The sequence below is a fragment of the Penicillium cosmopolitanum genome (genome assembly GCF_028827165.1).
Source record: "Penicillium cosmopolitanum strain IBT 29677 chromosome Unknown utg000004l:1.0-4361866.0:1.0-4365735.0, whole genome shotgun sequence".
NCBI classification, from domain to species: Eukaryota; Fungi; Ascomycota; class Eurotiomycetes; order Eurotiales; family Aspergillaceae; genus Penicillium; species Penicillium cosmopolitanum.
The window spans coordinates 3,833,792-3,859,496 of NW_026622674.1; the positions used below are offsets into that span (position 1 = coordinate 3,833,792).

Sequence of the window (25,705 nt, forward strand, 5' to 3'; positions counted from 1 at the left end):
AACACGTGATACGCACTTCCTACAATGTTGTGTGGTAGATAACTAGATACTATAAGAGATGCCAGTGTCAGGTTGAATCAGTATCTATCAGACTCACTCTCAATTATCAAACAATTGATTCTGCTTTTTATCCCATAAATAAGAAGTTAGTACAATCTCTTTATTGTGATATGTCCATATTCGTTCATCTCGTAACCTCGGGAGAAGTCAGCAGAATGCAACCCCCCTCCGCCCCCCACCGATCCGCGTTTCATGCGGTTAAACGTGGGGCCCAAACGAAATCCTCCCTCTTTCTCACTCACCTTCGTCAACAATCCCTCCACATAATCATCATTGGACATGTCGGACTCCCAGGACAAGGGTAAGGGCAAGGGCAAGGGCAAGGCCCCCCAGAACCCCAGTGAGGGCGAGAGTATGTCCCCTCCCCCGGTTGTGCAGCGCGACCTCACAACGACCCAAAACTGATTCCAAATGACGCAGGCTCCTCCGGATCGAAGAATGTACCCCGCAAGGCCGTCGAAGCCGCTCTCGAAATGAACCCTGCTCTCAAGGCCGAGCTTGCATCGATGGACCCCGCAAAGGCTGCGCAAGCCCTGACCCAAATGGATATCTCACAATTGCTGACGGGTCTCTCGGTGGGTGGAAAGAACCAAAAGGACATGGCCTCATACAAGTTCTGGCAGACCCAACCCGTCCCTAGCTTTGGTGACAATGCCAGCAAGAAGCCCGTTGAGCAGGGCCCGATCAAGAGAATTGACCCCGACCAAGTCTCCAAGACCCCGGACAACCTTATCGAGGGTTTCGAGTGGTGTACTCTGGACTTGACCGATCCTACCGAACTGCAGGAGCTGTACGAGCTATTGAATAACCATTATGTCGAAGATGACAATGCCATGTTCCGCTTCGCCTATTCGCAGTCCTTCTTGCACTGGTACGACAATCCAACCCCAATCCCCTCGATCTCTCCGCACCGGACTTTAGCTGACCATTGCAAATTACAATATGATATAGGGCCCTCATGTCCCCCGGTTGGCAGAAGGAGTGGCACGTCGGTGTTCGTGCCACCAAGTCGCGCAAGCTGGTCGCCTCGATCTGCGGTGTCCCTACCCATATTCGTGTTCGCGGCGAGCGACTCAAGGTGACGGAGATCAACTTCCTGTGCATCCACAAGAAGCTGCGCTCAAAGCGTCTTGCCCCTGTCTTGATTAAGGAGATTACCCGTCGCTGCTACGTCAAGGGCATCTTCCAGGCCATTTACACTGGCGGTGTTATCCTGCCCACTCCCGTCAGCTCATGCCGCTACTATCACCGTTCGTTGGATTGGTTGAAGCTCTACGAATGCGGTTTCTCGCCTCTCCCTCACGGTTCGACCAAGGCTCGTCAAGTTACCAAGAACCACCTGCCTGCTCACACCGCTACCCCTGGCCTGCGACCGATGGAAGTCAAGGATATCGACGCTGTCTTCGACTTGCTGGAGCGCTACCTGCTGCGCTACGATATGAACCAGGCTTTCAACCGCGAGGAGATCGAGCACTGGTTGGTCTATAAGGAGGAGCCCGGCAAGGACCAAGTCGTGTGGTCTTATGTTGTTGAGGACCCGCAGACTCACAAGATCACCGACTTCGTTTCCTTTTACAACCTGGAGTCTACTGTGATTGACAACCCCAAGCACGACAAGGTCCGTGCCGCATACCTCTATTACTATGCGACCGAGACTGCTTTTACTGGTGATCAGAAGGCCCTCAAGGACCGTCTGCTCGTCTTGATGAACGATGCCCTCATTTGTGCTAAGCAGGTAAGCACTGGCCCAGCGCCCCAGAAATAGCTTCATGAGAAACACTTTCCCTCTAACTTCATTTTTAGGCCAATTTCGATGTCTTCAACGCTCTCACCCTGCAAGATAACCCGCTCTTCCTTGAGCAGCTTAAGTTCGGCGCCGGTGACGGACAGCTTCACTTTTACCTGTACAACTACCGCTGTGCCCCTGTTCCTGGTGGAATTAACGAGAAGAACCTGCCCGATGAGAAGCAAATGGGTGGAGTTGGTGTCGTCATGTTGTAGGCTAAAATTTTTAGCAACTCTACCTCACTCTCCATTCGCGATGGATATTGAGAATACCCGGGAAATGGAGGTATCAATTTCTTAAAAAATATTCTAAAAAATCCAAAAAATATTCAAAATAAAAACCAAAATGAACATGCAAACAAGAACTCTTTTCGTAATCAGAGAGAAATGCGTCCATCCCGCAATGTCAATGTCATTCAGTCCAGTCTAGAATATGTTGACACCTTACAAATCAGGCACGAATATCTGACGTCGTCATCTGAAACGTCGTGCCTCTCTCCACTTTCCCTTCGCGCCCTGACTTGTTTGGGGGTCTTCTTCGGTTGTTTTCATCCTTTTCGATTAGTGTATTAGCCCCGTCGCTTCTTTGCCAGGGTTAAGTTGCAGTTTATCAAGTACGTCGAGGCAGTTGATCGACTCTCCCGCATTTGCATCTTCCGCAACAATGGGCGCGGGTCAGTCGAGCGAGTATAGCGGAGCGTCTCCAGGTTAGTATGGTTGATTTCTCCCCGGCCAAATGGCATGTTTGGTGGGAATCCTCTGATTATGCTTGTACTCTACCAACTGTCCCTGCTGTCCCCTATCCCCCGCGCATCTTACCAGACTTTATCTGACTCTTTCAATAGAGGAGCTAAGCTACGTGCTTGCGGAGCGGTTTGCAACGAAATGCTTCGCCCCACTAGAACTCACCCATTTCAAAGACAACTTCTACTCCCGTACTTTAGAGCAAGGGGGCCTCCGATATTGGAATGAGAAGACACTCTCCGATTTCCTTGGTATCCCAGATGGCAGCTTTGCGGCAACACATGAATACCCCTTAGATGCGGGGCCAGTCATCTTTCGCATGGTTTCGTATTTGGGAGCATTCCCGTTCCAAAATACCCTCGCCCCAAGCGTTTTGACGTTTGAAGCCATGGTGAAAGTGGTTGTGTTGTTGACGGAGCGTTATGGCAAAGCACTGCGAAGAGGACGAAAGGATCGAATTAAATTGCTATTCGGTAGTCTGGCAGATGTTGGAAGAAAATCCATTGGCCAGCAAGTTCCTGGGAAGGATGAGGAATCGCCAAAAGAAGAAGAGACTGACGCTCGACATCTCAACTCGCATGCCCCTGGTTTTACAATAGATGAGCCTGCAAACGACGACTATGATGAAGACGAAGATGACGACCTTGCCCTCGCCGCGTTGGAGTCACTTGATGCGATTGAGGTATTCAAACATGATCACCGGGTGGATCGGACAGTCTATGAGACAAGCATCTCGCTTGATACATTCCATCGGCTTCTAATGCTGCTACTCGTTATTTCACCCTTGAAATCTTCAGAGTCTGTCAAGACCTACACGTCTAATCTCAGCAATGAGAAGATAGCCGAGATCCAGAAAGAGGCAGATTGGGTCATATCGGCATTTTGTCCAGAAGAAAACGATGGTGGCATCTCATACAGAGCATTTGCTCGTACGATATCCTCATCTTTGCCATACCTCTTCGATCCCCTGACTCCGCTATTCGAACATATGCTCTTTAGCAGAAATCTAAATCTGTCGCAAAAACGAAACAGCAACGCTGTCATTGAGCAACAAACAAGTGAAAAGGCCGAAGAGACACATCCACCAACTTCGATCATGCTACCGGGAAGCTTCGAGTCATCTATTCTCAACTCAACCCTCATCTCCCACATCTCCTTCTTCCTACCAGCGTCATCCCCCTCAATCGATCTATTCCGCAGCGGTGTCCGCCTACATCCGGTATTCTCAACAGCCGCACATGGATCTTCACTGACCTCCTTTTCACACAACGTCATGACCTGGCAATCACCCTCTCTCCTCCTTCTACAAGGGGCCCCCGAAGACTCAGACTCGGAGAAAGACCTAATAACATTGGGCGCTTACATCCCCTACCCTTGGAAATCGCCTTCTTCGCACGGTTTATCGTCATCTTCATCCTCCACTCCTCTCCCATGCCTCTTCCAACTATCCCCCCCAACACAAAGTCCTACCAGGAAACCCCTCCCCATCCATAGAAAAACAGCCAAACACCCCAGCAGCCTGGTTCTCAACAACCTCCGGCATCGCCCTGGGCTGCCAAATCCCGCCATCCTCACGCACGACCCACACAGTTCCCAAACCGCACGGTGCGGGAAGCCTCCTCATAGACGTGAATCTCGAAACAGCGGAATTCTGCACCGAGCCCGTCGGACACGAGGGTGTTTTCTTGCCATGTACCACGGCTTCGCCGAATGAGGCTGCGACAAGGGTCAAGATTGATATCTATACCCTTGAGATTTGGGGGGTTGTGCCGGGTCCAGAGAATCAACACGGATCGGGTGTTGAGGATGATGCTGTGAAGATGCAGCGTGCGAACTGGGAATTTGAGGCTAGAGAGGCGGAGCGGAGGAGAAATGTTAATATCAAGGCTGGGGGTGGTGATTCAGCTAAGGAGAGTGCTAGGTGGTTGTTGGAGACGGCGGGGATTATTACGGATCATGGACAGCATGATGGGTAGATGCCTCCTATCTAGTAGTAACTACCAGTAACCAGCTTGATAGTTGGTTAGTAACTAGTGACTTGGGGTTCCAGACAGAATTGGGTGCTTTTTTGTTGTTTGCTACAGGCGAAATTCTTTGAATACTAATATCCCATACTCATCATACTCAGTTCTTCTTGCTTGGGTTTCTTTTAACCCATAGAGATCCCGGAAGAGATTAATACTCGATTAAGCATGGATGTATTGGTTGTATAACTTCATGCTCCTGGATATAAAGTACAGGTGGCCAGTCGAACTTGATCTGCCAATTTCTACCAGTTTAGACACGCAGGGGAGGAAGCCCACTAGGCGCACCGTAGAACTCCAAAAGATCCTCTTCCTCCTCGGCCTCGGCAGGATTTTCGATTTCCGATTCTTCTTCTGCGATCTTGATAGGGACCGCCCGCGAAGGGCGACTGCGACCGGCAGCACTATTGGTCCCAGAGGCTGGGGTGCCCTCTGACTCAAATGCCTCACGCGCTTCTTCACGCGGCAATCGCAAAGCAGGGAATCCATCCGGAGCGCGCTCCGCCCGGTCCATAATTTCGTTCATGTACTTGCGCACCTCCTCCGCCGGCTTCACGACGCGAGTCAATGGCTCGAGGATTTTGGGATTGGGAGCATGGATGCGGAAGGTTACTGGCTGCCAGTATTCTTTGAGGTTCGCTTCATTCACAGCGGGTTTGGGGGTGCCAGGGGTATCCGTTGAGGCGCCGTTGGCTTTGACATCCGGCGTGTCAGAAGGCTCTTGCTTCTGAGGTGTGTCCGTACTGGCAGATTGGGCAGGGACCGGGGTTCCAGGGACGTCTTTAGAGTCCTTGTCGTTCTCGATCTTCTTCTTGGACTTGGACTTGGATGCCCCCTTTCCTTTGCTGCGGCTCGTCGTGTTGTCTGTTGCAGATTCGATGGGGAAAGGTGTATTGGGATCAACCTTGCGAACAACTAGAAAGGAAGCTAGAATAGTGCATTCATTTGGAAGCCAATCGAGAATTGTATGTTCCGGGAAGAGATAGCGATCACCAGATCCAGCGTGACCTGAGGTACTGCTTCCATAGGGAGTCAAGGGTGATGTGAACTCAAACACGACAGACTTGTAACCAATGCGCGCCGGGGGCGGGGGTGGCCCTGGTGGACGATAATAAGGCGTGGGCGAGCCATATTGAGGCGGCCGTGACTGAAGAGGGGCATGGGCTCCACCGGGAGTGTACGGCGTCTGTTGATGCGGTGGGTATGGCGGTCCCGCACGTGGCGGCTGCTGGTAGTTTGCAGGAGGTTGAGGAGGGCGAGCTGAGGGGGGTTTGTTGTTGAGGTGTCCCTACCAAAGCAGAATTGGGGGTCGGGGTTTGAGTAATAGGTGGAGTAGTAGATGCTGCAGGCGGTGGTTGTGCTGTCCCCGCAGGGGTAGCTTGAAGATTACTCGATCCCGCTACAACTGGTTCACGTTTCACCACAGGTGTGGCAGCTGGGGTTTGGGAAGCATTGGCGGCTTGAGAATTTTCATTTTGGCCCGGTTTCTGAGGCTCGGCACTAGCCTGCGGTGTCCCTTCGGATGCAGGCTTGGGTGTAGTTGTGGTGGTCGGCACTGGTGTTTTGGAGGCGGAGGGTATTTGTTGTGACTCTTTCGAGGAAGTTTGTGATGGAGCAGGTGGTTGTGGTTTAGGTGTCTGTGCCTGAGGTAGTGGATTTGCTTCCGCAGCAGGCTTGGGTAGGGAGTTGGGCGGCGCTGGGGTAGGCTTGTTTTGAGATCCGGGTGTCGCGGGGGTTGCCGGTTGCGCCGCTGCCGCCTGCGGTCGTCCTTGTGTACCAATAGAACCTTGCTGTCTTTGCTCCTGCTGCTCTCTTGCCTTGATAATCGCATTGAGCTCATCGATGTGAGCCTGAAAAGCGCGTAGTTGGTCCTGTGAAGCCTGGCTGGAAGCGACCACTCGCATCAAAGCCTTGAGTTCAGGATCTGCGGCCGCCCTAGTAGCAAGCATCTGAATGACAGGATCTGGACTTGGCTTTGCGGGCTGCCCGGGCTGGCCATTTTGTGTCTGTGGAGGCCGCTGTCCCGGTTGATTTGAGGGAGTTTGTGGGCCACGTTGCTGACTAGGCGGTTGGTGGTTTCCCGGATATCCTTGCGCAGGTCGACCGGTCGGAGTGGAAGGGTAGGGGGGGACGTTTTTGTTGATTTGGATATGGTTGGTATTGTTGGAATGAGTTTGGGTGTCCATAATGGACCATGGGCCGCTGCGGAGGTGCATATTGAATCTGCGGCGGTGCAGTGGGGTCTTTCACGGTATATATCATCGCGTCAAATAGATGGGGTCCGATGGTGACATCGCAGGGTCCAATTCTGGTCATGGATTCTTTCGGGGGGTTGTTCTTCTCGATTTGTTCGCGTTTCGTCTTCTTCGGTTTCGTGTAGTATCTCACCAAGATTCCTTCGCTAAGCCACTTCTTCTTTGATCGTTCCAAGGAGATGAGAAGAACAGCGCTGTGTTTTATGGGCTAATGTTAGTCTTCGAAGGTATGATAGGAATTGTGCGATCCCGGGTTCTAACCTTTCTGCGATGGATTGATACTCCTTGTCCGATAAGTTGTCGGGTTGGCGCACGCGCGTGACCGGCAAGACTTCCGCATCCTTCACTTTCGTAGGCAATGGCGGTTCGACTGGCTCCGGTGGCGGCGGAGGTGGAGGAGATGGAGCGCGAGGCGTAGGTGCTTTTTTCTTTTGCGACTGGGGTGTTGCTGTGACGGCTTCGGAGACTCGTCGTTTGGCCGCTGGCTCGCGCCCGCCGCGCGGTGGCAACTTGCGCTTCTCGGCCATTGAGACTAGTCCATCCAAGGCTGAAAAGAAGATGCAGGATCCTGTGAGGGGAGTGGAGGAGGAGGTGGTAGTGGTGGTAGTGGTGGTAGTGGTTGTAGTAGCTGGGAATGGGAATGGGAGTGATGTGGAAGGGAGGAAAAGCGTGACGCGATAAAGTCGCGGCTTATCAGCAACTCCGCGGGCCGCATCAACCGCATCGCTTGGGGTAACCCCGACTTATTCCTCCTCAACTCCCTAGTGAATCAGGGAAATTGACAGCAATGGTCGAACTAAAACCTATTTTCAAAAAGGCTTATTGGTCTCTCGCGGCCGGCGGACTGGTCTATGTGCTTTTTATCTACTCTTTGACATATACCCAAGTCCAACGACTGTACTGATACGATACTCTGGGGCTTGTGCGGATGCTTTGCGCTGACATATAAACAGTTTCCTTTACGCCAACAAGATCAACCCGACTCTGTGGCAGGATGTAAACCAGGTCGAACAATTCGGGTTTCTCAGTATGCCATTCATAAATGTAGCCGACGGAGAGCAATTGCTGACTTCTCCTAGATACCCAGGTCCAGCCATTCAATCTGAAGACTCCAGATAACGAGACCTTATATGGCTGGCATCTGTTGCCTCTGCATCTTTGCTATCAGAATGAGAAGGAGCTTTCCGAAAATCCCCCTTCTGGCCCCGCTGCGGACTATACGCAAACAGCTGCATTCAAACTATTGGCCAACGATCCGAATGCTCGAGTGGTGGTCTATTGTACGTCAAGGAGAGAGACATTGTGAAGAGGTTTCTGGGAGTAAGCATGAACTAACTGACATCATAGTTCACGGAAATGCTGCTCATCTTGCGTCCGCCTCGCGGCCTCAGATATATAGCTCTCTGTTGGCCCTTTCCACTCCGACTAATCCCGTCCATATCTTCGCCATCGATTACCGCGGCTTTGGGATTTCGACCGGGAGCCCGACGGAGGAGGGCGTCATCACCGACGCTGTATCGCTTCTGAACTATCTCATAGCTGGTCCTTACAAGATCTCCCCGTCTCGGATTGTGATTGTGGGGCAGAGCCTAGGCACTGCTGTCACTGCGGCGGTGGCTGAAAGATTTGCATTCGGGTCCCCTGACCCAAATGCTATCCAACCAGCTATCAAAGATGCCGATCCCTTTGCAGGCGTCATCTTAATTGCATCTTTCAGCAGCCTGCCGAATCTGATCCAATCATATAGTATCAAAGGCCTCACTCCCCCCATGCTATCGCCGCTAGTTGGTTATCCCCGCTTCCAAAAATGGGTCATGAGCCATGTAGTGGACTACTGGGATACGGCAGCAAGAGTTGCACGTCTCACGGGTATTGGCTCTGTTCACCCCGACGCATCAGGCTTGGAATACTCTCACAAGGATCTAGATCTCACCGTTGTGCATGCTCTCAACGATTTTGAAATTCCATGGTATGAGGGTCGACGTGTCTGGGCTGCCGCTACCGGGGAGGGTACTGCAAACGCCCCAGGTGCTCTGATCCATGAGAATATTGAAGCGGGTCGAAGCAAGGAGGTGAAGGTTTGGGCAAACAAAGTGGCTGGAAAGAATGGTAAAGATGCGGTAAAGACAGTGAGGTGGGAGCGTGTGCTATATGGCGGTATGTTATACCCTATATTCCCGGCGTCGAGGCTCTCGCGTGACCAAACTAACGTCTAATAGGACACAATAATGTCGCGCAATTCTCAGCCGCAGGCATTGCGGTTCTTCGTGCGTTCGAAAACTAACACTCTCTTCGCATTCTCCACGACACAGGCCTTAAATATCCACTCAAGTAACTGAGGCAGTACAGAGCTTTCTACTATGGTTTCGCTGAATGTAAGATAGACGCACTACTTTTTAACATTTGGTTGTATTTTGAAACTACATACGACCCTCTCGCATTTTCCAGAACACGTATCCTGTTATTCAAATCTCAAGCCACATGCTCTATCTCTGTCTTGCTGGGCGACTTCGCCTTGCGAGGGAGTACCTGTTTCTCGTATTCGAACCCCGAGGTTGTCTGCACGGAATCACCATCAAAGACAACGGCAATTTCCTCCAGGGTGCGACCTTTCGTCTCGGGAAACAGGAAGTAGATGATGAAGATAAACACAGCGAGGCAAGCCACATAAACAAAATAGAACTTCCATGCAAGGGCAGCAAAGGCAATTGGGTTGACATATTGGTTAAAGAATCCGGCAGCAAATACCACAGTCAAGCAAAGAGACAATCCTTTGGCTCGCAGGTGGTACGGCAGAATTTCCACCGGGTATGCGATGGAGAGAGGAGTATAGGCCAGAGCATAAGAGCCAAAGAATAGAAATAGCATTGCCACGGAAGCGCTACCGGCAGCCTTGATGTGTCTTTCCGCAAATATCCCCGACAACGCTGTGACCAGACCGAAAAAGACGAACATCATGGCAGTCGATAGCAACCACAGTGGCCTACGGCCAAATTTCTCCGTTGCAAAAGCACCGCCCAGTGCAGACAGGCCATTCCAGGCCTGCAATGCGAGATTGATGCCAGCTTGCTGACTCGAGCTTGTAATTCCAACGGTCTTGAGAATCGGTGCGAGATAATAGGAAACAATTCCTATTCAGAAAATTAGCAATACTCTTTGTTTGTAGAGGGTCGCATTATTCCGACTGTTAACGTACCATTGCCAGCCCATTGGATCATAAAGCCAACCAAAACACATATCATCAGGCGATGAATAGCACCTCGGGTAGCGAAGAATGCCGACCATCCGCTACTCTCCGCTATCGATTTCTCGTGGTCAATGGCTTCACATATCTCGCGATATTCAAACAAAACGAGCTCATCAGTCTGATCACCATTCGCGTGGTAACGAGCCAGAATCTCCAAGGCCTCCTCTCGTCGTCCTTTGAATATAAGCCAACGCGGACTTTCCGGGACAACAAGCAATCCAAACAGTTGGAGAAGGGGAAAGAAAGCTTGCATTAAGCATGGAATTCTCCATGACCAAGAGCTAGAAAGGTATAGGGTTGCAAGGGTGATGATTGCGGACAGTACCGCTCCACAGTACCAAGTGGATTGGAATATAGCCGTGATTGTACCACGATGACGCGGATGAGCAATCTCCGTAGTGAGAGGAGGAGCTGCTGTTTGTGCAAATCCCAATCCAACACCCATCATGAGACGCGTTCCAAAGAATGCCCAATGCCCGTTTGTAGCGGCCTGGATGACTGAGGCACATACCATTATTGTCGAACCGAGGGCAACACACTTCTTTCGCCCAAAGGCATCCGCAAAGTAAGATGCAGGGATGAAGCTCGGTGTACCACCGAGAGAAACACCAGCGATGATGAGTCCTTCCACATTCGAATCGATGTCGCCAAGGTCTTTCAAGACTGTAGACTGGTCAGCGGGAGCTTTGAAAGCAGTATATTTGGAGAGACACACATAATGGTAAGGCTAGTAGACCATTCATTAAGCTCCCATCATACCCATTTGCAGCAGCCGATGTAAACATCAACCCAACACCCAAGTTCAGACGACGAAGACCGGCATCCTTGGTCCACTGCTCATGGGTATTGTTTGAGAGTGAATTGTATGCATCCGCGCCGGAGGTTGTCACGACTGTATTTGCAACCATGATGTTTAATAAGACAGAATGAAAAATAAATGAAAAAAAGACTGGAAAACCTGAGATGCTTAGCTGACGGCGAAGAGATTTGTAGAAACCATGGAGCACTTTATATGCACGCGATTGCGGCTGGCCTCAATCGAAAAGGTCTGGGGTAAAAGTAAAGCATTGATGGGGTATCGGCGTGTCCAAGCCGAGAAACTAAGATCAATCGTACGCAGGCACCTCATTAGCGTTTCGCTAGATTTGACCTCCTTAGTTTTCCGGGGTCGATCCAGATGTTGGGGTTGGGGCTATTCGAAGTGGGGAAATTCTCGGCCAGATTACCGGGAGAATTATCGGTGATATTAATTTGACCCCCCCCCGCGTTGTCGATAATCCAGAAGATTAAAGTTGAATACTATCCAATTTCGAACCGGGTTCCCCGCCGCGTGCAATTGATTCTCGGGGAAATAGTCGGGGGAAATCTCGGGGCTTGGGCTCTGAGACATCGCCCGCATGTGCAACCCGGCATTGTTATAAGTTGTTGACTTCTGTTCTCTGGCCATGGCGTACATTAACTTGATTCTAAGAAATTATAACCCAGTTTCCGACGCATGAAATGAGTGGCACCGAGACACAAGTTCAAACCCGCTCCCAGCATCAACTGGCGAGCGGGAGAGCTTGGTGGAAGGAATCTTCTGTCTATCAAATTTATCCCGCTTCCTTCAAGGATTCAAATGGGGATGGGATTGGCGATATCCAGGGTATTATATCAAAACTTGACTATATCAAGGCACTAGGCGTTGACATAATCTGGCTTTCCCCTATTTCCCAATCCCCTCAGGTGGATATGGGGTATGATGTCTCCGACTATTACGCAATCCATCCCCCGTATGGAACCTTGGAGGATGTTGAAATGCTCATCAAAGGCATTCGGGCTCGCGGCATGAAATACGTTATGGATCTTGTCGTGAATCATACATCCGATCAAGTATGTCCCCAAGCTTGAATTTCTTCACCGAGAAATTCTCTTCTAATCGTTAAATTAGCACGAGTGGTTCAAACAGTCGCGAAGTTCGAAAACGAACGAATTTCGCGATTGGTATATCTGGAAAAAGCCAAGGTACACCGCGGATGGTGTCCGACATCCACCAAATAACTGGGGCTCTTACTTCTCGGGTTTGTCTTGTTCTTCCTTCCCATGAAGTCCAACTGTTCCCAGGCCCCTGATCACTAACAATACTATACTCTAGGACCTGCTTGGACGTATGATGAGCAAACAGAGGAATATTACCTCCATCTCTTTGCTTCAGAGCAGCCTGATCTCAATTGGGAGAATCCAATAGTTCGTGAGGCTGTTCACAAAATCATGCGCTATTGGCTCGACAAGGGAGCCAGCGGATTCAGATTAGATGTCATCAACTTCATCAGCAAAGACCAGCGTTTCCCGGACATTCCCGTTACTGATCCATCTAGGCCATACCCAGAGGGCGCAAAGTACTACGCCTGTGGACCAAGGATTCACGAGTACCTACAAGAGCTAGGGAGCATTTTGAAGGAATACGATGCCTTTTCTGTGGGCGAGATGCCTTCTGTCTATGATCCCAAGGAGATCTTGAAAGCAGTCGAGTTCGAAAGACAGGAGCTCGGTATGGCATTCCAATTCGAGATTATGGACATCGACCATGGACCTCAAGGTAAATTTTCTCCCGGAAACTTCCAGTTGAAAAACTTGAAGTCGGTCGTCAGCAAGTGGCAATCATTTATGTACGACAATAACGGATGGAATGCTCTATATCTGGAGAACCACGACCAGGGGCGTAGTATTTCTCGGTTTGGCTCTGAAAAGCCAGAATTTCGCTCCCTTTCTGGAAAAATGCTGGCCACATTCCTGGGACTCCAGAGCGGAACTCCTTTCATTTACCAAGGACAGGAAATTGGAATGACCAATTTGCCTGAGACTTGGAAGGTTGAGAAGCTCAGAGACCTCGAAGCTATCAATTTCTGGAATGAGCTCACTCAAAGAACTCCCGGAGATACAAAGCTCCATGGCCAAACTATGAAAGAGATGCGCCTCAAGTGTCGAGACAACGGGCGCCTTCCAATGCAGTGGGGACCAGGAAAGTTCGCCGATTTCTCTTCCGGTAGTACCGCGCCTTGGATCGATACCAATGATGATTATGAAAATTGGAACGCGTCATCTCAGGTCTCTGATTCGAGTAGTATCTTCAACTACTGGGCAGGTATTTTGAAACTTCGAAAGACGTGGGTTGATCTTTTTGTTTATGGATCATATACCCTTGTTGATGAGAGCAACGACGATCTTTTCGTCTATGCTAGGTTATTTGGGGAGAGCACAGCTGTGGTGGTCTCAAATTTCTCCGAGGAAAATGTGAAATGGAGTATTCCAGCAGATGTAAAATCGGTTTTCGCTGCTGGAAAGCTCCTGGTGGGCAACTATGAAGAGCTTCAAGTCACAGATATCCAAGGAGAGGCCATCATGCTAAGGCCTTTCGAGGCTTTTGTGGTGCACAAGGGCGAATAAAGCATTTCCGCTTAAGTCAATATAATCTAGTAAAAACTGCTTTCCTCCCGGGGGCCATTATGAGAAATACTTTCATTGTCGTTGATCAATTCATCCTCATCGTAGTGCAGTTCAGATATTTCTCGGAGCTCGAGGACTGGCTCAAGCATCAAATTTGAATCCATCAATCTCTTTCGGATCTGGACCAAGCCCTCCTGGCTTCCGTTTAATTTTGCAAGATAGCAGCAAAATTGGTGAAGAATTTGACGCGTTTGGATGAACATATCCTGTGGTAGTGAATGCACACATGTCATTACGTCAAGGAGAGTATTAGTGATGTCGCATATTTTAACTTGCTATATTAGAGTTAGTTACCACCCAACAAACGCACTAGAATTTGGTTGTTGCTGATACTTACCATCCCCGGGCCATGTGCAACCAATGCATCGAAAGAAACTGTTGATATGGAGCGTAGTGCATCTCTTGATACATGAGCTGGGTAAGCAAATGACATGCTATCATCTCCTGGCTCGCTTGACATCGTGACATTGCTGAGAGAAAGTTGCCAAACAAGCATTCTCAACCATTGTTGCGTAACTGAAACATCACTCCTTTGGGTTTCATTCCACTCCATGGGCCATTGATCGTTTCGTCGTAGTTCATGCTGTATTCGAACAAGTCTTTCTCGACTGCATCGATGATTATGCTTCCCAGAAGCCGCTTCAGAATCCACTAGTACGCCATCAACAGAGGCAAATAGTTCAACCAAACTGTGAAAAGCCTCCAACAGCTGCGAATCTTGAGTTTCATTTGAGGGGAGGGAAATGGATTTCGTGAGACATATCGGTGTTCCATGTTGCATTGCGTGGCCCCTCTCAGTCACATATAAAAGCCAGAATGTACGTCGTCTGTAGCTTTCCTCTGAAAAGTCTAAATTTTGATAGGTTTCTTCTTTATCCAAGGCATGTATCTGGCACAGCGACACAGATTCTCGTAATAAGAAGGAAGCCGTCAGCCTCTTCTCCTTTGCTCCGTAGTAGAAATGAAGAAATAGAGGAATCAAAATAGACTCGGTAGTTGAGCTTTCGCGGTAGTCATATCTGGACCGACATTTTTCAGCCTCGGCTGCAAATCTGTCCGCTAGGGTGATTGGACTCGTTTCCCCTGGGAGATTGAATGCGTCCCATTCTTGCAGGGTCGACTTTAGTTGCAGCTGTGCACCCGTTCCAGCACATACTGCGAAAGCTAGCGCAAATGCTTCGTGGTCATTTTCATCTGCACTGATGGCGCAACTCAGCTTATCGCTGTCAATGACCGGCCACACTGGGTACATTTTTTGCGTGTATATCTCCAGATAAGCAAACACATCGCGTATCGAGAAGGCGAACTTCCATGTCTCATGTAATGAATTGGATGATGATAAAGGTGAATTCGAAAAGTCCCTGATTCTCCAATCAGTACCCTCATTTGGCGCAAAGGGTGACGGGCAAGGAGATGGGGTAGTGTTTCTTTTATTGCCCAGGCTTTGTAACTGGGCACTCACACGAGCCCGAGTTGCATGACGAGGCCCCTTTGGTCCCGATTTTCTAGGAGTCTTTTTAAAGGAACATTTGAACCCGGCCTTTGAACAATTCGGACAAGGTAGTGACCCTGTGCACCGGACTTTGCGAAGGGAGCATGCGTCACATGCTCGTGGCCTCGCCATTTAGAGCAAGTGGACGTCGATCCGGGGCTTTTGTGAAGAAATAAATTACTTTGACTGGCAACGTATCAATCAAAGTGAACTCTGCACGATTTAGTCAATGTGAATAGGAAGTAGTTGGGGTGATGGTGCTCGGTTGGATTATCGGGCGAATTTGCGGGGGAATTGAACGGAGAAACCTCGGGCTTTCCAAACTTTACAGTAGAGACACGAGGGAGGGCAAGTTGCAACCTAAACAACAACAGCTGGGACAAAACCATACAAGACAACCGCTAAATAGAGAAAAGATAAAATGTATTATTGGGCGAGAACATGAGAAAAATGACCTTGCTATAATCGTGCCGACCAAAGAAGGCATACTTTCGTTTTGCATTTACTTTCCTAACCTCCAAAATGGCATTTCTGATCTTCTGGAAACACGTAGGGATGTACAGAAAATAGGCAATGAATTCTCTATTTCTTCATATACTTGAAGTTAGGCCTTCTTTCTCGAAATTGTCTAATCTTCAGGACTTGCCGATGAAGATCTATGCTCTGGATTTAATTTATCCACAACACTCGCTGCTAGGTAGAGAGCGCATATATCATAACACTACCAAGATACTCGAGCTCAACTAATTGAAATGCGTGATCAAACTTAAATATCTCACATATATAAATTCAAATATCGAGCAAATTCAATCGAGGTAATATAGGTCTATACAGGATTAGAATACAGAGAATACTGTGCATAAACTCCAGTGCTGGATGTTTCCACCTGAGAACTTGAAGACACTTAAAACAAACTCATTCCATTCAAATTTGGGCCCACTATTCCTTCTTGGTTGTCAGGAGGCCAAGCTGCTCGCGAATGCTCTTTAGCTCCTCCAATCGGTTCCTCTCGCCCTCTTGCAGTAGCCGGAGATGATCGGCCTTTAGTTGCTTGAATTCATCATCCAATTGGTGATGCCAAGGGTACAGGACAAAAACTTGAAAGCAAAAGGCCGAGCTTGCTATCACAAAGTTCGTCAGGGAAAATCCGCGAGTTATGATCATCGTATCGGGCCCGGCTCAAACGCGGAGACTCGGGAAATAAATTTGATTGTAGTGGCTGCATCGGCCTTATTAGAGATTTTGACGGAAAGGCTTATTGCTAGGGCAAGTACCTGAAACTTTAAAGACGAACTTAAGATAAATAGGTGATCTTAGACTGAGAAGCCTTGGGATATTACCGCTGAAGTGACGAAGGGATGAAGAGACAAATATCAGGCTAATTTGATTTGAGAATTTAAAACATACGAAAGTCCAAGCCTAACGATATTTCCTCGTCGGGTTAGCTAGTCAAATTTCGCCCGATTCTCAAAAATTCTGTATTTCGGGGCTAACTAATTTCGGAGGTATTCTGGCATCGGGATAATGAAACGCGCTGCAGATAAATTGAATGATATCTTGCTGGATTCAATAGAACCGCTGCCGGACATCATCTATGCTATTTTATCCACCAAATTTGTACCCAAATTCTGTTGAGGATCTGGATTATTTTCTCTTCCAGTTTCTAGATTAACGTGAAGGGATTTTTACGAATCGGTTTGTGTTGTGACATTTGGGGTATCTTGCCCGAACTCCCGAACTCCCGAAGCCGGGGAAACCAACTTTCGGCCGAAGCGGTGATTTCTCGGAAATAAGAATTGGCGATAATCAGGGTCTACCTTATACTAACCTATTTTTTATGAAAGCTGAAATAATTTTGTTCAGGTCAAATCTAGAAGTCGTGCGCCAACAAATGAATATCACTCTATGCTAGTGTCGGTAGTTGATCATGAGAAGACATGACGGCATTCAACATATCAACATACTCCATCCCTTTCTCATCTGACGATAGATCCATTTGTACCCATACTGACTCAACCATGCCTTGAATAGTATGGATCCTGCGCTGGCTTGACCTTCGTTGGGTTTTTTCGAACAATGAGAGAACCATTTTACGCTGGGTATCCGTGTGCGCTTCGCATGCTATGAAGAATAGCGGGAATGGACGCTCGCAGATGTCCAACGTCTCAATTATTTCAAAGGCTTCCGTTATCCATCTCGTTAGTCTTCCACTATTGGACGATTTCTTCAAGGCCCGCTCAAAATAAACCAGCCCTGCTAGTCGGTAAAGCTGAGAGATCTTACCCCCGTGTTCTACCTCTTCCTCCGAATTGTTTTCACCGAGTAAGGTTGTGTCCTGCTCAATCGTCATCAAGTGATATTCAATGGAATTGAGCTTTCGCTGATCTGTGTACTGAGTATCATCCAGACTAAGCTCTGATATCTCAGCAATAAGGTCTATCATTTCCACAGAGCATCCAGAAATCCCGAGGACCTACAAACCCTCGTTAGCACAATATTCAATTCATCAACAGTTGCGTGGACTTTCGTAACTCACTTGATCATTTGCTATCGATGAAACCAGTGTTGAAGCACGCCCTGGCACTTTGAAGAGGGAGGCATTTTCCACTGACTCAACTCGCCAATGTCGAGATGCAAACTTGCCCAGGATATCATGATAGTGTAGCCAGATTACAAGATGGTCAACCTCCATTAGCTTAGGGTGTCCGCCTTCACAGATATTATGAAGCATGTTCTTGGCACCGGATAGATATAAGGGCCATTGGAAAGAGCTCTCCGATGGTAAGAATAACTAAAATCATCAACCTTTTGTGCATGGGTAGTAGCTGAGTTTAAGAAAACGCTTACCTCGAAAGCACAGAGTAACATTCCGACCGCAACATGCTGATAAATCTCTCTTGTCCCGGTTGCATTCTGTTTCATGGCTGTGCCCAAAGAGCTAAGGGCAGCTACCTTGAGTCGAAGGGCCTCATTGCCATGTCCGTGTCGATATAAGTACGCCAGGGATAACATTGCGCGTAAGACGGCCATCGACGCAGGTGAATCATCTGAGAACGAAAGCTTGAACAACAGTTCCCAGAGCTTATGGCCATCGGTTCGAATGAGGGTTATTGATCCTACAACCGTGGTCATAACTAGAGATGTTTTTGGTCAATCTCAGTAATTTACCGGATAGATGCTTTTCGATACATACAAAATGTCATCAGGTGGTTTCCGTCACCTACAGCTGACCATGCCTTTGCCAAGTTTGACCGTGGAAGAGGCCCCAGCCTATCACGAGGTAATTTTCCTAGAAAACCAGACATCAAAGTTAGTTTAGTTTAAAAACACCGGTCATCCGAGCATCCGAGCAGAAAGATCAGGGCAAGTAAATTACTGACCAACCAACTGTGGGTCCTGCAGATAAAACAGCTCGATATCTGTCATGAACGCATTGATAAAGCGGGTGTCTTTCGCTCCGTCTCAGCCTAGAAGTCGCATATTGTTGAATTAAGTGTTCAATCGACCTGCGAGACCCCTGTACCGGCCAACTCAAACGGAGACCATAGCCCTCGCATCTGCGGGTCGATGCTTCGCATTTCCGGCATCCCGGCCTACGCATGTCGCACGATATTTTCCGATCTATACGAGGTCAGAATTTGCTCGAGCTGGGATCGCATTTTTTTGGAATCAGATAAAATGGTGGATCTGCTCCATCCTACCACGACATGTCCAACACCCCCGCTGTGATGGAAGCCCTACACGATAAGGGCCTCGTTGTTTTGTTGTTGGCATTTCGATGTGGAGATGGGGATCTCGAATAGCTAGTTGGACGGGGAAGAAAAGATCGACAAAGAAAAATTAAACTCAAAGAAGCTCACGAGAAGAGGGGAAAGAGGGGTACGAGTGGAATTGTTGGTATTCAAGTTGTATCATGATGGTAAGGAGCGGGGCTGCAGTAGCTCCTATTCTGTACTAGATTGCATACACAGGATTCCAATTTATTTCAAAGCCACTGTTTGTTTCCCAAGTGTGAGAGAAAGGCGCCACCATCTCCATGTTCGATCGAGGCGTTGTTCATAACCGAAAGGACAGCAGTAACCGACTCCTTGGGAGTTATAGGGCGCTTGAAATGCGGTGCATACTCGACAAATTTCTTCACGAGAATTGCTATCTTTTCGGCATCTTCGGGCGAGGGTTCTTCTATACGTAATAGTCAGTGCCTCCCTACATGAGTATTTTTCTCCGCGGGGGCTTCTTTTGGCCTACCAGTGTTTCGCTCGGTGGTCACATAACCAGGGCTAATAGCAAGGAACAAGATACCCTCTTTATTATAAAGAGCGTTGTATTTGGCTATCGCGACATTGACAGCACCTTTGCTGATGGCATAGGGACTGGCGAAGGCCACTTCGGTCGAATTGATCAGGTCTAGATCGGACATTCCTGTTGAAATTGTTATGACCTTTTTTCCCTTGCCATTGCGAATCAGAGGTACAAAGGCGTGGATTGATTTGATCACGGCTAGCAGGTTAATCTCAAGTGATTCTAAAAGATCCTTTTCCATGGCATCGAAATCATCGTCACTGTCACCTGTCAGCATTTCTTTTTGCTTCATTGGCATTGCGATACAACTCAACACGTACAAGTCACCGAAGGTCTTGAATTCACTAACATGCGACACAACCGCTGCATTGTTGATTAGATAGTCGAGACTGCCTCCAGTTATCTCTTTCACCACCTCTGCGGCTGCCTTTAAGGTGTCAGTCTAATACTTAATTTGAATCGGGGTAACTTCCTCACTTTCAGAGACTTGATGTCGGTGTATTGGCCCTCGACGAAATGCACTTTATCCAGTGCCTCTTCCTTTGCCTTTGCGTCGGCTGCGGCCTTGTTACGGACAAGACCAATGACGATATTATTTTCGTCCTCGGCAAGGGTCCGAACAAATTCGAACTAGGAGTATCTCATGTTAGATTGCGGTCCCAACTCAATCAGTCAATAGTCATAAGTTACTAACTCCGAGACCACGACTGGCACCTGTGACAAGATAGGAAGGCATGTCTAATTTCGAAGGCTTTTTATATGGGAGAATGCGAGCGAGTAAAGTGTGGTTTCGTTCGAAGAGAGAGGATCATTGTTCCCTATTTATGCGTTCAACTCTCCCTGGTTTATTGCTTCTTAATTAGTGTATAGAATGCAGAGCTGGTTGCTTACGAAGTAAGCCCCCTCTGCAACTCATTTTGTATTGTATCGATTGTGTTGATTGGATGTTTCATCAGGTAGGTCATGTATTTGCGAGCCAATAGGAAGAATGTACAACTAGCTGGGCATGTTTTTCGTGCATTCCTTGCTGGCTGCGTAATCTCCCGTCTCAATGAAAGCCACTTAACGTGGCCCATTCTAGACCGTATCTAGAGAGGGGCTCGTTCTAATCGCTTACGATCTAACTACTAGTGGCATGCGTTTCTAATTCCGACTAGTGTCGGCCTATGTCAATAAGCTTGGAACCAACTTGGCCATCCTCACCCCGCACAGGAATCTTCCATATTTACTACATAAACCATCAGACATTTCCGTTATGAATAGTACTTTCTATTATATAGGAATCTCGATTGTTGAATCCACAAACACCTCTATAACCACCTCCATGTCTTGAAACCAGATGGCAAGTGTTGATACAAGAACCAGAATGGGCACGAAGCTCCAGGCCGCCTGTCGGGTAAATTCAATCATTCAAGCCTCATAATCCGTCATCGGCTAATCATGCCATCTCGACGAACGGCTTTGTCTCGACCACATCGAGGAATCCACCAACAAGGTGCAAGCTACCAGTGACAAATGTCATGACTGGAGCCTCATCCTTCTGAAGGACCTTGCGTTCCTCTGCAGCCACCTCCCGCGCAAAGTCGACAGCCTCCTCAATCGTACCGAAGACTTGCGTTTGCGCATGGGGGTCAATCGAGTTCCAGGCTTCGGCGAGAGACTTCTGCACGCTGAGACGTTCGATATCATCTGCGTTGGTGTTCATGCTGACCAAGTCGGGTCGGTAGCCGGCTTGTTTGTAGGTAATGTTGGTACAAAAAATAGCATGTGTGAAGGGGACTTCGGCGCCCAGTGCTGCGGCCAGGGTCTCGTGGAGAGCGCGTGCTAGAGCAGTGCTGTTGCGGGTTTGCTGGTTGAAGATCAAGATTCGGGGCTTCTTTGTGGCAATGTCGCTGGAGGACGAGTCCGCTTGGATTCGGGAGGCAAACCACTGGCCGGCCAGTCGAATACTTTCCAGCGTGTGACCACCGTCAATATACCACGAAACGTTCTTTTCGAATCGAGTCTCACAGCGGCCACCCAGGCGTGTCTTCTCCAAGCCAGTCGTAAACTTGGCTGGCAGGGGTTCCGACATGACATTTTCAGAGATGTCGGCGACTCCGGTCTTTCTCAAGACCTCTGCTGCTGTTGCAACTGCCAGAGATGCATTGGTATACTGGAAGTCACCCGCCAATCCGAGCTTGACTTGGCTAGTGCCAGGACGGAGATCTGGATGATCAGCAATAATGTCCAGCTTTGTGGACTTTTCTTCAGCCCGCTTGGCCAATACCTCTTTCGCACTCGGGGGCTGAGGAGCGGCGAATCCCCTCACACCAGACTTGATGATACCACCCTTATGCCACGCGATCTGTTCAATGGTAGTTCCGAGCAATGCAGTATGGTCAATTCCGAGACTGGTGATTGCGGTCGCCTTGGGCTTCTCGATCACATTGGTGCAATCGTATTGTCCTCCGATACCGCACTCGATCACCGAGGCGTTTACACCCTCACTCAAGTATGTGTGGAACGCCATCAACGTCAGGTAACGGAAATATTGGGGCTTTGTCTCCGGTGATGTAGGGTCCTCGCCTGCGATCTTAGCGGAATTCTCCAAGCGGTCCCAGACTTCGAAAAAGTAGAGGGCGAATTGCTCTTCGGAAAGCGGGGCATTGTTGATCTGGATGCGCTCACGCGCAAATCGGAGGTGCGGGGAGGTGTAGAGACCGATCTTGTGAAGGCCGGGTGAGGTTTCGGTATACTGGGAGAGGATGGAGGAGATAAAAGCAGAAGTCGAGCCCTTGCCCTTGGTGCCTGCGACGTGGACGGCATTTAATTGATTGAGGTCGGAGGGCTAATCGGCGCGGGGGGAGCTTCAACGTCAGTCCATGAATCCAAGATACCCTTTTAGGACAGCTGGCAACGAGGAGTACAAACCGTATACCCAATGCGACGAAGCCATTCAACCGTCTCCGGCAATGAGCGTTCGTTTATCTCCTGCCGAGAGGTAGACCGCCGAAGCTCCTCGACGATAGCATAGTTTGTTTGCAAGGAATTGAGCGCCGTAATGGCAGCCTAAGGCACAATAGATGTTAGATAGGTTGATCAATAGACCGCGCAAGCCTTGTCCTCATAACATGCTTGCTACAGAGCTGGCCCAGAGTTCGAACGCATACCTCATATGAGCGAGCCATGGCGGGCGAGTGAGTCGAGACTCGCCGCCGTGGATTGGACCAGCGAAGAGACGTCCAAATCCCTCTCATGGACAAGGGAGACCCTTGCCTGCAAGATTCAAATGAGCAGGCGGGGGATAATCGCAACGAAACCCCGGCGGCTCAAAGATATAAGGTTGTCTGGTTGTGCTCTCCCGACGTGCCGCTCTCCTCGGGAAACCGTTCGGTCTGCGGGAATATCACGTGCATTGCCTTATCTACGGTGGAGCTTATCTGAACTAACATGAACTATTAGGATGGGAAGTAGTTAACTAGGGTATGGGACAGAGTACAGACAGAGTAGAGAGAAACAGTCATCAAAACACTGCCAGTGCTACTAGTGCTACTTTGGATTATGAAAAATATACAGCATCGAATTTAATTGTAAATTACGCCACCACCCCCGACGTGGTCTCCCACGATAAGTAAAAATGTATCATGCAGCGATAGGTAGCAAGGCAATGCCAGCAGAGAAAGAAGGGAACAAATGAAAATGAAAACGGCTAGTGAGTAGGAGCCTGTAGAGAAGCAATTGTAGTTAAAACATACAGCCATGAAGTGTAAGGGTTGTGTAGAGTATTGGAGTTCAAAAGGTGAAAATAAAAATAAAAAAGGGTGGGGGGGTTGAGCGTGAGAAAAAAGCGAATTTATTCCACCCTAGTCTTTCCTTCCTCAAGGAAGACCAGGCGGGCATTGCTAACACCACGTTGGTGTCTCTTAGACGGGAGCCACTGGCCAATGACAGGGTCGGTGCGTGCCTTGATCATAGCATCCTGGAAGCCCTCGGCGCCGGCAACAGGAGTATTGAGCTTGGGCCAGTTCACGTAGAGCATACCATGCTCAAACATAAAGCGAAAGCAGTAGGCGGTGATGACGAGCCAGAATACCATGAACAGACGCAGCGGCCAGGCTGATGAATCGGGTGACTGTCTCGTGAATAGAGCAAGGAGGGCCAAAAACAAACTCGCCAAGTAGACATAAGGGATAGCTTGGATCACAATCGGTCTCCGGTCCAGGAACATCTGAATGCTCGATGGTAGTGTATCAGATGGGAGGTAGGTACCCAGGAAAACATCGAAACCATCCTGGCGGGGGCCATCTAGGAAGTTGTTTCGCACGTATCGAGTGATGGAATTGTTTAAATCTTGAAGGGCCCCGGCTCGTGTGCGTTTGCCCGTACGAGTGAAGTCAGTCTTTAGAGCACCGGTACCAGAGTAGGATTTGGACACGACATCAGCGTTGTCTGCCCAAATATTACGGAACAGATCCTCAAACTCGCGATCGTCGTTTGCTGTTTCACCGTGGCGCAAAACACCAGCGTCAATGAGCTGGTGAGTGACGGCCCAACGGCCAAGCATGCTTTGCACCACGTTGGTTCGGTCAAGGCAATCCATACAATTGGTTCGGACCACACTGGATTGAGTCGAACGGATATCCAACTGTCCGCCAGGCGATCCTGGATGCTCAACTCCACGGAAGTAGCCACCTTGATTCAGTCCATCATTTAGTCGACCCATGAGCAACTCGGCGCGATGCCACTTCAGACCCTTGGTCTCGTTGTGGAAATCAAAATACACGTAGTGCAAACGATCCATCTCTTTTTGCTTCGAACCTGGTTCCAAGATATGCATCTTTTCGGGGGTTCTTTTATCAGCCTCGGTACGTTCGTTGGGAGAGGAAATCAGGAGTCGGACCAGTTGTTCGTAGGCGTTTTTGACGCGTTCCTCGCGGCCTTTCTGGTTGACCAAGTTGACCATATAGTTCTCTCCATACAGCCGAATCTGCTCCGTAAAATGCTTGCGAGCAGCCTCGATGGCAGTCTCGACTCCCCGCACTTGGAGCTTAGGGGTATATTTGAGATTGTTGACCTCGGCCCAAAATACAGGAACACTTCCGCGAGTTTGAACGAATGAGTACACCTGAAGGTCCTGGGGCGTCTTCTCATTGGCCATCGATTGGCCTCCAGCGAAACCTGAAAGTCCACCTGTAGCATCATTCAAAATAACAACCTGCTCTGTTTCATTATAGTTGGAGACATTGCCTTGCTCGTCGATTCCTCGGGAGAAGTATCTAGTTCCAGCACGGTGTCTGGATCGTCGAGTGATCAGGGCGAATGTGAAAGAGGTTGACTTGACACGGGCTGGGGTGATGCGCATCATGCCAAACATGACCGGGAGGATGTATGGGTCGACACCCGGCTGCGGGCCATAGCGAACGCCACTGGTCTCTTGTTGTCCCAGGCTGAAGTTGATCAGGTCGGACTGGATAAAGCGGTTCCAGAAGAATCGATCGTCAGCGCCCTTCCACATGGGGGTGTTGGCGGGGCCTTGCGATTGACGTTGGAAGCTGTTGGTGAGATCGAGGGAGTAGGAAAAGTACATGGGGCCGGTTCGGAGTAGCTCCTTAACGAGCGCAATGTAGGTGTCTTCATCTCGATCGTGGAGAGGGCGTTCTCGCATGGGTAGGAATTCAGTAGCGGCGACCTTGTAGACCATGTGGCCGCGCAGTCGGCCCATGGGCTGTGCCTTGGTGATGACCACGATGTATTTGTCTATTGTGGTTAGCACAAGGTTTTGGGGTGGCCACATCGCCATGGTAATCGCAATCGCAATCGGAGCTTGTCGCAACTTACCCAGCTTCAATTTCAGAATCCCCAAAATTCCGGCAATACTTGAAATGCGCTTTGCGCCCGAGAGGGGGCCATCATTCAAGCGCAGGTCGCCCGTCGGCCTGTCCACGACGAGGGTTGGAGCCTGGGGAGATGAGGGTGAGGTGAAGGCATAATGGGAGGGTGAGGCGTGTAAATTGATATCCCTAAATGGGATCAGAGTGGGAGCCATGATTAGGACAACCCAGGAAGAGAGAAGGAAAGAAATGGGTATGAGGAACGGTGTTAGGGGGGAGGAGGGGGAAAGGAGGAAGCGCAACGATGGCATAATCTCAGGACACATGATCGACCGCGGGCAGTTGGGCCAGGCACAGGCACAGGCTGGGCCGAGAGTATTACTAGTAGCAGTGTTAGAAGTGTTTCCAATATAAGAGTATGCAATATATGCGCAGAAGAGATTTTATATTTAATACAAGATATTTAACAACTTTTTTACAATTAATAAATTTAAATA

The 25,705-nt window shown here is 49.1% G+C and overlaps 11 protein-coding genes across 11 annotated transcripts; 4 read left to right on the forward strand and 7 right to left on the reverse strand.

Annotated features, from left to right (window-relative positions):
* Positions 1-339: 339 nt before the first annotated feature.
* On the forward strand, positions 340-2,061 carry N7509_002841 (glycylpeptide N-tetradecanoyltransferase swoF; the record flags this gene model as incomplete). Its single annotated transcript, XM_056627478.1, has 4 exons — positions 340-412; positions 439-931; positions 1,012-1,795; positions 1,864-2,061. 4 exons carry the CDS (start codon positions 340-342, stop codon positions 2,059-2,061), a joined length of 1,548 nt encoding a protein of 515 aa, XP_056493273.1.
* A 448-nt stretch (positions 2,062-2,509) lies between these two features.
* On the forward strand, positions 2,510-4,565 carry N7509_002842 (uncharacterized protein; the record flags this gene model as incomplete). Its single annotated transcript, XM_056627479.1, has 3 exons — positions 2,510-2,552; positions 2,691-3,986; positions 4,054-4,565. The coding sequence occupies 3 exons, from the start codon at positions 2,510-2,512 to the stop codon at positions 4,563-4,565; spliced, it is 1,851 nt and encodes a 616-aa protein (XP_056493274.1).
* A 301-nt stretch (positions 4,566-4,866) lies between these two features.
* N7509_002843 (uncharacterized protein) lies at positions 4,867-7,395 on the reverse strand (the record flags this gene model as incomplete). Its single annotated transcript, XM_056627480.1, has 4 exons — positions 4,867-5,841; positions 5,906-6,631; positions 6,807-7,062; positions 7,130-7,395. 4 exons carry the CDS (start codon positions 7,393-7,395, stop codon positions 4,867-4,869), a joined length of 2,223 nt encoding a protein of 740 aa, XP_056493275.1.
* Positions 7,396-7,655: 260 nt separating this feature from the next.
* On the forward strand, positions 7,656-9,152 carry N7509_002844 (alpha/beta hydrolase; the record flags this gene model as incomplete). The annotated part of the gene is made up of 5 exons (XM_056627481.1): positions 7,656-7,765; positions 7,822-7,895; positions 7,948-8,148; positions 8,216-9,025; positions 9,088-9,152. 5 exons carry the CDS (start codon positions 7,656-7,658, stop codon positions 9,150-9,152), a joined length of 1,260 nt encoding a protein of 419 aa, XP_056493276.1.
* Positions 9,153-9,340: 188 nt separating this feature from the next.
* N7509_002845 (uncharacterized protein) lies at positions 9,341-11,023 on the reverse strand (the record flags this gene model as incomplete). Its single annotated transcript, XM_056627482.1, has 3 exons — positions 9,341-9,999; positions 10,065-10,778; positions 10,831-11,023. The coding sequence occupies 3 exons, from the start codon at positions 11,021-11,023 to the stop codon at positions 9,341-9,343; spliced, it is 1,566 nt and encodes a 521-aa protein (XP_056493277.1).
* Positions 11,024-11,615: 592 nt separating this feature from the next.
* On the forward strand, positions 11,616-13,541 carry N7509_002846 (glycoside hydrolase family 13 protein; the record flags this gene model as incomplete). The annotated part of the gene is made up of 3 exons (XM_056627483.1): positions 11,616-11,987; positions 12,046-12,175; positions 12,250-13,541. The coding sequence occupies 3 exons, from the start codon at positions 11,616-11,618 to the stop codon at positions 13,539-13,541; spliced, it is 1,794 nt and encodes a 597-aa protein (XP_056493278.1).
* A 346-nt stretch (positions 13,542-13,887) lies between these two features.
* On the reverse strand, positions 13,888-14,853 carry N7509_002847 (fungal specific transcription factor domain-containing protein; the record flags this gene model as incomplete). Its single annotated transcript, XM_056627484.1, has 1 exon — positions 13,888-14,853. The coding sequence occupies one exon, from the start codon at positions 14,851-14,853 to the stop codon at positions 13,888-13,890; it is 966 nt and encodes a 321-aa protein (XP_056493279.1).
* Positions 14,854-16,996: 2,143 nt separating this feature from the next.
* N7509_002848 (transcription factor domain-containing protein) lies at positions 16,997-18,225 on the reverse strand (the record flags this gene model as incomplete). Its single annotated transcript, XM_056627485.1, has 3 exons — positions 16,997-17,566; positions 17,630-17,884; positions 17,941-18,225. The coding sequence occupies 3 exons, from the start codon at positions 18,223-18,225 to the stop codon at positions 16,997-16,999; spliced, it is 1,110 nt and encodes a 369-aa protein (XP_056493280.1).
* An 853-nt stretch (positions 18,226-19,078) lies between these two features.
* Positions 19,079-20,131, reverse strand: N7509_002849 (Short-chain dehydrogenase/reductase SDR; the record flags this gene model as incomplete). Its single annotated transcript, XM_056627486.1, has 5 exons — positions 19,079-19,275; positions 19,342-19,655; positions 19,716-19,822; positions 19,873-20,025; positions 20,090-20,131. The coding sequence occupies 5 exons, from the start codon at positions 20,129-20,131 to the stop codon at positions 19,079-19,081; spliced, it is 813 nt and encodes a 270-aa protein (XP_056493281.1).
* Positions 20,132-20,833: 702 nt separating this feature from the next.
* On the reverse strand, positions 20,834-22,565 carry N7509_002850 (tetrahydrofolate synthase; the record flags this gene model as incomplete). The annotated part of the gene is made up of 3 exons (XM_056627487.1): positions 20,834-22,225; positions 22,309-22,446; positions 22,548-22,565. The coding sequence occupies 3 exons, from the start codon at positions 22,563-22,565 to the stop codon at positions 20,834-20,836; spliced, it is 1,548 nt and encodes a 515-aa protein (XP_056493282.1).
* A 665-nt stretch (positions 22,566-23,230) lies between these two features.
* Positions 23,231-25,423, reverse strand: N7509_002851 (putative phosphoinositide phosphatase (Sac1); the record flags this gene model as incomplete). Its single annotated transcript, XM_056627488.1, has 1 exon — positions 23,231-25,423. The coding sequence occupies one exon, from the start codon at positions 25,421-25,423 to the stop codon at positions 23,231-23,233; it is 2,193 nt and encodes a 730-aa protein (XP_056493283.1).
* Positions 25,424-25,705: the final 282 nt, after the last annotated feature.